The sequence below is a fragment of the Saccopteryx bilineata genome, chromosome 1 (assembly GCF_036850765.1).
Source record: "Saccopteryx bilineata isolate mSacBil1 chromosome 1, mSacBil1_pri_phased_curated, whole genome shotgun sequence".
Lineage (NCBI taxonomy): Eukaryota > Metazoa > Chordata > Mammalia > Chiroptera > Emballonuridae > Saccopteryx > Saccopteryx bilineata.
This window is the reverse complement of record NC_089490.1, coordinates 317606356-317618038: the sequence shown is the minus strand read 5'-3', so window position 1 is coordinate 317618038 and position 11683 is coordinate 317606356. Positions and strand designations below refer to the sequence as shown.

Below are 11683 nucleotides of genomic sequence, written 5' to 3'. Positions count from 1 at the left end.
TGGATTTTCCAGAATACTTAGATTGAGAGCTGGGGCCAAAGGATAGGGTGCTGAGTGTAACTTTGGACTACACTAGTGAACAGTAAAGGGTGGGAGCTCTCTTCTTACTCATCTGGTGATAGGGTGAAGTGCAGCTGAAGACCCAAACTGATGCAGTGGTATTGTTTTTTAAGTCTTATTCTTTGATTTCATTGGATAGCATGTCTTCCCTTGACATAGAGACAGTGCTCCTAAATATAAATCATTATACTATTAAACAAAACTTTTATTTGTTTAACATTCATTGACATCTAAGTGTAAGTTGCGTGAGGAGAGACATAAATGAGTAAGAAACAACGGTGCCATAAAAGAGCTTATCCCCAGAGGGTAGGAGACATGCAAAAACCAAGCACAACAGAAGAAAAGATGAAATCAGTGCTACATGGAGTGCAGGAACAGGGCTCATTGATTCTGGTTGGGGAACAATGAATAGAATCCAATGAATATGTGTGTGTTCTCCCTGAAGTTTCTAATTCTTTCTTCAATCACGTCTCTCTCCTGTTAGAGAAAACAAAAATATTTTTGACATAGTGTAAAATATATACATAAAAAACCATCCTAAGGCTATAAAAACTCAGTAAATGTCATAATTGTGTATAATTTATCCTTCACCCAGCCCAATAACCTGTGCTTGGGACAAAAGTTTTGAAGAACAACCTTCAAAGGCTAAGAAGGTGGTTTTGTGCAGATTGTAAGTCTGGGGGTCAGGAATCTCTGCTATTTTACCCACTGTATGTTCTTGGGCAAATTACTACTTAGCCTCTATTTTTTATAAATTTAGAAATTAAATTTAATAGGGTGACATTGATCAACAAGAATACTTAGATTTCAGGTGAACATCTCTATAACATTTGAATGGTTGATTGTGTTGTGTGTCCATCACCCAAAGTCAAATCATTTTCTGTCACTGTATATTGTCCCTTTTTACTCCCCCCACCCCGTAACCACTTCACTTTTATCTGTGTCCATGAGTCTCAATTTAATATCCCACCAATGTAGGAAATGTATTTGCCCTTCTTTACTCCGCTTACCCCACCCCCTCCCTCTAGTAGCTACTTAACTTTTATCCATGCCCATGAGTCTCAGTTTTATATTCCACCTAGGTGTTAAATCATATATGGGGGGTGTCGGGTTACGACAGTCTTGACATATGACATTTTGGGTTTATGATGCTCACTCCCATAAAAACTTTAAAAAATTGAGACATGAGTGTTTCGGCTTAAGCCATTCGCATTGTACTTTTTTTCACACTCATATTTTGTTATTTTTTCTGTTACTACAGTTCAGTGTACAGTGCAGTACACTTATGTCCTTTTCTGTGGCTTAGTTGTGTTTTTATGTTCTAGATTATGATTTTACAACTGTGTTAGGATAGGTAAATGACTTAGGCTAGGTCGTGCTTCGATTTACACCAAAATCCGGGTTATATCACTGTTGTAGGAAAGGAACTGTGTCATAACCGGAAGACCCCTTGTAGTTCTTAGCTCTTTCTGATTTACTTATTTCACTTAGTATACTATTCTCAAGGTCCATCCATATTGTCATAAATGTCAGTATATCATCATTTCTTATGGCTGAACTGCTTAGCCTCTTTTAATGTTAGATTACCAATCTATGGAATGAGGATAATAACAACTCATTGGATTGTTGGATTAAATGAGGTAATGCATATGAAGTGCTTGGTAGTAAATACTCGGTGCAACTGAGCTATTATTTTTATTATTCTGAAAAAAAGCACTGGATCATTTTACATGCATGAGTTTAATTATATTCTTTTGAATTTATATTTCCTGTTTATAACATTTCTTATATTAATGAAATCCTTAAGTTTAAAAAACCTACATAATTAAAGCTTACTTTCATTTGTCCAGAAGTTACTTCTTTTTGACTTTTGACTAAAGGCAGGTACCTCAGTGTCTAGTACGTAAGGATTTTCTTTTTCTTTTCTTTTCTTTTTTAAATGAGAGGAGGAGAAATAGAGCATCAGACTACCATCTGCACCCTGACTGGGATCCACCTGGAAACCTCCCATCTAGGGCTGAAGCCCAAATCAACTGAGCTATTCTCAGCTCCTGGGGCTGACACTCGGACCAATTGAGCCACTGGATGCGAGAGTGGAGGAGAAAGAGAAGAGGGAGAGGGAGGGGAGAGAAGCAGATGGTTGTGTCTCATGTGGGCCCTGATGAGAATTGAACCTGGGATGTCTGCATGCTGAGCTGACATGCTATTCCAGTGGTTCTCAAAGTATGTGCCAGGGCACCCTATGGTATTCCAGAGAAATATATGCCTGTTGGGGACTAAAAATTTAGATTTTTAGGGGACAGGAGTGTGGGGAATTGGCTGTAAACTGATAGTCTGTCCAACCTCCCACCTCACTTGCCAATTAGGTTGCAAAAGGCTGTTAAGCTATGGTGCTGGATTGTTTACACTACCCACTATGTTCCCTGGAAAGACTGGAGGCAAGTTTCTTCTATCCCTTGTTTGGTATAAAGTTAAGATGATAGTGTGGTGGGAGCTTTCTGCACTCAACACAATTAAGAGTAAAAAGAGAGGAATTCTTCAATGTATTGATGAGGAAATGAGAGTTTGCCTTTCAAATATATGCCCAAACATTGAGGAAATTGCTAGGACACATCAGGCTCATGTTTCTCATAAACACAAGAATGAAAAAATTTAACACATTTGTGTCAAGACCTGCCGAATTTACTAAATCTTACTAAGAATGTATCTATCTATCTATCTATCTATCTATATATATAAAGATAATTTTTTTGTTGTTTTTTTAATTTTTTAACCCCTCTTTTTTATGAATTCTAAAAAGCATAATTCAAAACATGTAACATAAAAATGTGTTTTATTGTCAGAATAAATTTAATTTTGTCGTAGTTATTTCATTTAATTAATGTAAAAGCAGGCTTGGACTTTATTAACATATTTCTCAGAAATTTGTATATAGTGCACCTACAATTATTTGTAGGATTTTAAATGCATCCTGACTTCAAAAAGTTTGAGAACTTTTTGCTGCTCTATCTATTGAGCCCAGCCACCCAGGGCCTTCAATACTTAAGGATTTAATGCACCAGCATGTCTTCTACTTAGTCTGCCTAAGAATCTCCTTAATTTTCTTTCTAATTTTCTTAAGGTTTTAAGATAATTATCCATGGCATAGGATATTTCATGAGTTCCATAGCTTTATATAAGGGGAGGTATTTTATTCTGTTTTGTTGACAATAACCTTATCAACAATTGTCAGTGTTTTGTGAGCATTTTAGACAGCAGCACTTCTTTGAGTGAGAACTTCAGGGTAATTACATAGTATTTTCCAAAATGTGTTCTCTGAAATGCTGTTCTGCGAGGGCTCAATGGGTGTTCAAAAAAAAAAAGGATTATAACTTAGGAAGCAATGAGTTAAATGAAATTTTTTTCAGGTACTCTTTAAATATCTTCTGCACCTGAGATACAGTAGGTAGTGTTTTTCAACTTGTTTCTTCATAGTATTTATTTTCTTTTTTTGGGAAATTGTCTTGTAGGACTCGCATTCTAGGAACACAATCTGGGAAATGTTGATTGGTAGTATAGGTTCAACCAACATCATAAAGCCATTATTTTATTGGAATAACTTCCCCTAAGGATATTATGTGGAAGCACTGCCACTGCTCTTCTGATCATTCAGAGACTCTAAGGTGGATTTTTGCAGTATATTCTTATCATCCTGATATTTTGCTGGAAAGGTTTGATTGTATCTATGGACTTAAATATATCTGTCTGTACTCTCCTTTCCAAGTTGCTTTTTAAAACGTAATAAGTAGTGATAGGCAGACATATGTAGTAGAAAGAATATGAAATCCTGCAGCCCTGGTGTGGAATCATTGTTCAAGCACTCAGCAGCCATGTGACCTCAAAGAACAATTCATTTAGCCTTTTGAATCATACTATATATTATTGTCTTTATCCAGAGACATGGCTTTTTACCCTTGTCTTTTTATTTCTGACTAACAAATACAAATCAGCTTATTCTTTTAAACTGAATTTGGAACTTGCTAAAACAAAGAAGTGTTGATTGGAACATAGGATATTCATGAGCATCATGACCAGAAATTATAAGCACTGATTGTCAACGATAACCCATTTCCCTACACATATCCACAGCAGGAAGAATTAGGTCACATTTAGTCACCTAGGACAGAATCCTGGGATTAGGCAGTTTAAGAAGAAGGTGTTATGTTCCTCAGTCCATTTCCATGGGAAGACTATCCTAAAGTGTTTGAACTGAGCAAGAAAGAACCGTGAATGGCCCCTCAGAAAAAAAAAACAACAACCCCAAACCTTATAGTGTTATTTTCATAATTTTACCAAATGATACTCCATTACTAGAAACTTAAAATCAATATCCTCAGGGTATAAAATAGTCTGGCTAAATTTTGCGTATCTAGGGTCTCAAATTTCTCCCCTGAATAGGCTTTTAGTGGAAGTTTTTGTGTGTTTTTCCAAGTACATACCCATTTCTCAGTCTTTCTCATTCAAGGCTAGTCTAAAGAGACAATATGAAATCCTCCTTATTTGAAATCATAAATATTACCATATAATATCTGAATTCCTTCGATATCATCCTGTGAAAGTTTGAAATTCTCGGAATCTTTATCTTCATAGGTTGGATACATTACAGCATTAGGGTCAGATGAATGACCCAGCCCCAAAGAATGGCCAAGTTCATGAGTGGCGGCATACAGGAAGTTAATGCCTACAAGCAAAGAGGGACACACAGTAACTATAAAAACTATATATAAAATATAATATAATATATAATCACTATAAAACTAACTACCTCTTTATATACTCTATAATTACTTACTGTTTTGAGGCTTTCAGAAGGGAGGTGGAGGGTTTCAAAGGATAATCGAATAGTAATGTTTTAATCATCACTTTTTTGGTTTTTTTTAAAGTAATGTTTTTCTGTCTGTTTACTTCTTATGTATTTACACACATAGCAGTATTTTATAAAGGAAAATGAAGGATTTGAAAATATTAAGATCTGGGTTTAAAACCCAGCTCTGCTACTTATTAGCTGGATGACTCTGGGCACATTGATTGATATTACCGAGTCTCATTTCCTCACTTGTTAAACACGGATAATAATTACTACCTTGTAGCTTTGTCAAGTTTCTCAATATCTGGGAAAAAAATGGCTAGTCATTAGTGATAGTGACTTTGAATAGCAGCAGAAAGATAGCTGGCTTGGAGAAAGCAAGACTGAAAGTCAGGATCTCCAGGAAATGCTGGTGCTTGCTTCTTATATATAAAATTGTATTATATATATATATATATGCTATTTTCGCTCTCAGACTCAGAATCAGAAAGTCTTTGCCAATAAGGGGGAGTGGGGTGGATGTGGGCCTGAGAGTTTGAGTGGTCAGAGCTCTAATAGTGGTGCATTAGATTGAAGGAAGCTACCTTCAGCTTACCTTGAGTGGAAAGAAAGGAGAATAAAGAAGATATGCAAAATATGTAATGGAGACAGTGTCTTCATTTTATATAAGTTAGAATTTCCCATCAAAGCATCACTACAGTGATGAATTCCCACTGCCAAACACAAGTACTGATTTCCCTTTCAGAACCAATTAATAACCTTTTTTTTTTTTTTTTTTAGAATTGTCTCCAATTAGGATTATTCACACCAGAGCTTCTCTCCATTAGTTTTCTGATGCATCTATAATTTCCTGCTTTGTAAGATATTGAATAGGATGAAATGAGTGATGGTGTGGGCTTTTTGACCAACTGTAATACTCAGAATTGTACATAATTCTTAAATATCATAGTCACTGTTTGTTCCTCTTTTTTTAATTAAAAAACTTAAATTTTGGGAAAACATAAAGAAAGAGCTATAATTTATTGAATTATTAAGACATTTCAAACACTAGGTTAAATACTGTATAAGCATTATCTTATTTAATTCAAACAACAATTCTGTGAGGTAAAAATTTTTTATAGCCCGTTTTAATAGATGAAGAAACAGGCTCAGAGAAGTTGAATAACTTGCCCAAAGACACACAGAGAGTAATTAGTACAGGTACAGCAAAGTGAACCCAATGTTGCTGACTTCACAGCCTGAGCCTTCTGTATATGTAGCATTATAAGCATATACTATACCATAGTATATAAAAGTATGCATTTAAAGTACACAGTACAGTAGTTGGCAGTTATTAAGGGCTCAATAATTATTACTAATCAAAGCAAATATTAAATTAAAGTTAGTATAAGGAGTTCGGGGCTTTAAAAGGGCATGTGGTAGAAGAGATAGGAAGCTGTACCTAGACTGCTACCATCTGTCCAGCGTTCATCCTCATCAAAGTGCGCATCTCCTCCGAGGCCTGGTCCAGGTGCAAACGCATGAGCTAGTATGTTTCCCGGTCCATCAAATGGGTAGGAGTCTCCGTGAGCTGAAAGAAAATAGGGTGATTGTCCTTAGCAACTGAGTTTATTTCCAGTCATTTTATTTTTTATTTTATGTAATTCTTAAGGTTAGAAAGATGAGCCCAGACCAAGCAGTTAACAAACATTGTCGGCAGCCAGCTTCAGGCACAGGGCGTTCTGGGTGTTTATTGGTCATTGGCACTTTTTCGTTCACAAAACCCCTGCTCATCACTGATAACCACCATTTGTTGGAAGCTTACTGGATATGGGAATTTAAATACATTCACATCTAATTTATGGTTGCTTCTAAGTTTGATCACTTTGCTTGGCCAGATGCTGGCAAGATGGAGAACGAGTGTGAGAACTCTATTCCACAGGTAACTTGTGTATGTTTCAGTATAACTTTCCTTAAAAACCTAGCTTAATCTTTGTGGATACAGTAGACAGTTCCTTGGAGAACCATGCTGAAAGTGTCTTTCATGGATTAGAATGGTGTTTTTAGCTGTGATATTGAGTTATTTGTTTTCAAATTTGTGTCAGTTTATCTAGTCTTGAAATAGAATGCCATGATCAGTGTTTTCTGTAACATTTTCTTTGGTGTCATCAATATGGTGGCTGAAGTTAAATTTCAGCTAAATTCACAGCACTTAAGTATTTTAATATCAAAACAGAATGAAAAGAGCAGTGGTGCCCTCTAAATTTGCACCATGAAACACTAGTAACTAACAGCAGTTCATGTTCATGTGTTATATCTCCTCAAGACATTTGGTATGAAAGTTCTCTATTTTCTGTTATTATTACATGAAGGATGCTTCTTGGAGATCAATTAAGGTCTATGGAAGTTGTAACCCTTTTTCTTTGTTTAATATTGATTCTAGTGAGATATATTTTAAACTGTCCCATAAATATGTGTGTATCATAATTAATGCTACAAAATGGGGGTAAGACACTTTTTTTGTAAAGGGCTAGGCAATGAGTAATTTTGGATTTGTGGGTTTGGTGTTCTCTATCACAGTTACTAAACTCCACTATTGTTTTCCCAAAGCAGTCATAGACAATATGGCTGCACTGTAATAAATATCTATTGACAAAAACAGATGGTGGACTGAATTTGGCTCATGGGCCATAGTTTACCATCCTTTGCTATAAAATGTGGCTTTAGGTGTACTAGAAAAAGTGTATTAACTCTCTCTCATTATATATATCTCATTAATGGTATCTATATTAAAGATTTTTTTTTTTTTTTTGAAAGAGAGAGGCAGGCAGGAAAGGAGAGAGCTGAGAAGAATCAACTTGTAGTTGTGGCACTTTAGTTGTTCATTGATTGCTTCTCATATGTGCCTTGAATGGATGACTCCACCTGAGCTAGTGACCCCTGCTCAAGCCAGTGACCATGGGATTATGTTGATGATCTCATGCTTAATCCAGTGACCCTGTGCTGGAGCCGGAGACCTTGGGGTTTCTAACCTGGGTCCTCAGCATCCTAGGTTGATGCTTTATCCACTGCATCATCACCTGGTCAGGCTCTATATTAAAGAATTTAATGATATACTGTATATATCATTAAAGATTTTAAATTCTGAAGAGAGGAAAGCATTGATATAAATGACAAGCAGAATGGCACAGAGGATTAGCCTACAGGGATCTTCCTTACCTCCTCTTGCAAAGCCAATCATGATATCAGCAATTCCCCATCTAATTCTCTTGAAGTTCAGTGAGATCTCTTTGCTCCACATTTCGAAGGCTTTTGCCACTAATTGATTCACTTTGAAATATGATAAGTCTCGAGTATATGACACGATCCTGGGAGCAAATAAGAAAACAATGTTTGACCTCATAGGAAAAGGGCTTTACTATTTTTGCCTAAACAAACCAAAGCAAAACTAACCTGTAGGTGACTACTTTGGAAGTCCATTTAGGGCTATTGGGGAATAGTGAGTATTCTGCAATATCTGGTATTCCACATCTGGGCTTCTGCATTATTTTTATGATGCGGGAGTTTAACATTCCAGTTATAGGCAGGCGAAAGAACTTTTGCATCTCTTTGAGTCTGTCTTCTAAACTGTTGGCAATCTTTGTTTTTGAGTCATATGGATAAAATCTCTTGAGATAATTCTATTGGAAAGAGAGTAATTGATCTGTAATCCTTGTTTATTATCTTTTATCTCAGAATTCTGCACATCTCTGCCTCTATACCTATGGACTCAAACAGTGGTTTTAGGACATAATCCTTAGAGAATCACCAAGTAAAATAAGTGTGTATTAATGAAAAGAAAATTAATATTGATAGTGGAGCACTGTCATTCCATTTCAAGAGCAAGAGGAAAAAGTCCATCCCTTTCTCTTTCATCCCATTAACTGTCCTGAGGAGAAACCCACAGTATACTTCATATAACACAGAATTGTCTGCAGCAGCTCAGCTGCAAGAGTGACTAGTGTGTCCTCAAGGGGCACAACTGACACCTCCTCTGGTATCAGAGACCCCCTGGGGAGGTGTGAGTCATCCAGCCCTTTCTAAGACTTTCTGGAGATCTGGTTCCAGCTAAGGTTAAAGGGTGTTAAAATTTTAGTCCAGAGAAAGGGTAGCATGAAATTAGTCGAATGTACATATTCTAAGCACATTAAATGTACTAAATATCTTGCCCGAGGTCACATATAAAAAGTAAAATAGTAGCAGAACTGGCCCTGAGTTTCCCGACTGCCAGTCCTGTGCTCTTTCCACTGTTAAATCTTGACTAAACCCAGTGTGAGGCTACGGGATACAGCAGGTTCCCCAGGTGTATTCCATGTTCAACTAGTCCCTGAGAATTTCTGAAAGGACCCTCGTGTCCGCCTATGAGGATAGTTGCTAGACTAAATAGGAGAAAATATTTTAAAATGAATGAAGTAACAGCAGAAGCAGTTGCAGCCTCATAAAAAACTTTATTAAGCACTTACTAGGTGGCACAGATTATTCTAGGAGCCTTACATACTTATCCCATTTAAACCTCATCACCATCCTGTGAAGTAGGTATGGTACTGTCATCCTTATTTTACATGAAGAATCATGGCTCAGGAAAGCAAAATAACTTGCACAAGTTCACCCTATGAGTAACTGAAGGAGACAATATTTGAACTTGTGTTCTGATTTCAAAGCCCACTTCATTAGAAAACTGTATAAGGCTATATAGTTCATGATAGTATCGTTGAAATGATTTAAATATTGGCTCATTCATGCCAGTCTAGTTTGGAGTAGGTGAAAAGGTTACTTGTCTCAGAATGTCTCAGGGGTATGCTCTTTATCTCAGTAACCTTAGTAATACTGTGCTCTCTCTTCCTGTTACCAATGATTGCATTTCATTCAAAAGAGAAACTACTAATTGTTTATCCATGACAGATAAGAATTAATCTGATTTAAAAACAACTCATTCATTCCAGAGCTACAGGCTTTACAAAGACACTCTCTGGAGCAAATTTCTCTGCATCCTTAAAGTGAATTTTCCTGCCTCCTGTTAAACCTAGCTAACCTCGCTCTAGTTTATTGGTAACTTGTATACTAAATAGCTTAGAGATGGAATATTCTTGCATATGTACTCCTTATGGATAATTCAGTAGGTGGAACCGTATGAAATGACTGTTTTGGAGGTAAAAAAACAATCAAATATTAGTAATTTCCTATGGTTCAAACTAGCATATTATGAAGGCTTTTAAGAATCAAAGTTTTGGGTTTTCTTTAAAGATTTTATTTATTCATTTTAGAGAGGAGAGAGAGAGAAAGAGAAGAGAGAAGGGAAGGGGAGGGGGGAGGAGTGGGAAGCATCAACTTCCATATCTGTCTTGACTAGGCAAACCCAGGGTTTTGAACTGGCGACCTCAGGGTTCCAGGTCAACACTTGATCCACTGCACCACCACAGGCCAGGAAAAGAGAAAAAATTAATGTGAATTAAAAACCCAGCTTTTCTTATGCTTAAAGCTTATATTTATAACAATACTTAGGAGAAAATATCCCATTATTTTACCAAATAATTATTTACACATATTAGCTTCTTATGAAGTAGTATACTGGAAAGAACATAATTTTGAACCAGAAAAACTTGTCCTTGACTTCTGTCAAAACTCATCCTCAATTCTCCACCACTAACAAGTATGTGAATCTGCTTAAAATTTGATTCCTTATTTTTCCCCAGGATTGAGGTAAGAATTAAATGAAATAATGTATTTGAGGTACTTTTAATGGTTACATACATGATAGTTGGTGTTGTTACTTCATTTATTCACTAGAATACTCCTGTGAGATATAAAACACATGATAGTATGATTATTTCTATCGGACACATGAGGAAACAAACTCAAAAGTCATGCCTTGCCCATCATCATGCTTAAAAGTGGCAAGTGTCACTTTCACCCTTGTTTACTGATTTCAAGTCTCTCCAGTATGGGTAGTCCTCATTAATAAAGGCAGCACTTTGTTCTTTATGAAAAGAATCTCAAGTTACAATAAATAATAACTTCAACTTTTTTTAGTAAGAACAATGGTTCAAGCACTGCATTCAGTATTTCACAATACCCTGTTAGATTGATACCATCATACTATTTGATTTCCAAATTAGTAAACTGAAGCTCAGAGAAGTTTAATAGTCCTATGATAACAATATTCATCTACACAGCGAGTGGAGGTGAAACCTGAACACAGTTTGGGGAGGTTCTAAAGGCCTGCTGTTAATAGCTACTTGATTATAACATATATTGCCTTTATAAGAGAAAAATTACCAAAATTGAAAAGCACACTTTCTAACGCTGATGGCAAGACCGTGGAGCCCCAGATGAGGGGCCGGGACATACCTGCGCCTGCTCCCACTCTGGCTCAGTCACGCCTCCTGCCTGAGGGGGAAGCGGCCGCGCCAGGCCGCCGGGCAGCAGACACACGACGCACAGCACGGCCAGCTGCATGGCTGCGTCCAGAGATTGTTTTCTGACCTGTGGTTGGGTTGGTGTTTTCTCTCAGAGGCTGGAGGGATTTTTATAGCTTCTCTGCCCTGAATGTAAGAATAGGTGACTCATTTGAATGTTTTTTCTTTTTCATGTCTACAGTACTTTGAAGTGTGTGTTATTTTTTCACTAATGACAACGAGGAAGTACTATATTCTTATTGGTAAGAAGGACACAATGTATTTGTGTTTGTATCTCCCCTCCCCCATCTGATGTATAAATTTAATCCACGAGAAAACACATTTTATTTGCCATAATCAAATA

At 36.7% G+C, this 11683-nt stretch overlaps 1 protein-coding gene across 1 annotated transcript; it reads right to left on the bottom strand.

Annotated features, from left to right (window-relative positions):
* Positions 1-240: 240 nt before the first annotated feature.
* Positions 241-11425, bottom strand: MMP7 (matrix metallopeptidase 7). The gene is made up of 6 exons (XM_066253668.1): positions 11273-11425; positions 8339-8565; positions 8105-8253; positions 6348-6476; positions 4619-4780; positions 241-537 (listed from the first exon to the last, which is right to left on the bottom strand). Exons 1-6 carry the CDS (start codon positions 11378-11380, stop codon positions 521-523), a joined length of 792 nt encoding a protein of 263 aa, XP_066109765.1. The 5' UTR covers positions 11381-11425; the 3' UTR covers positions 241-520.
* Positions 11426-11683: the final 258 nt, after the last annotated feature.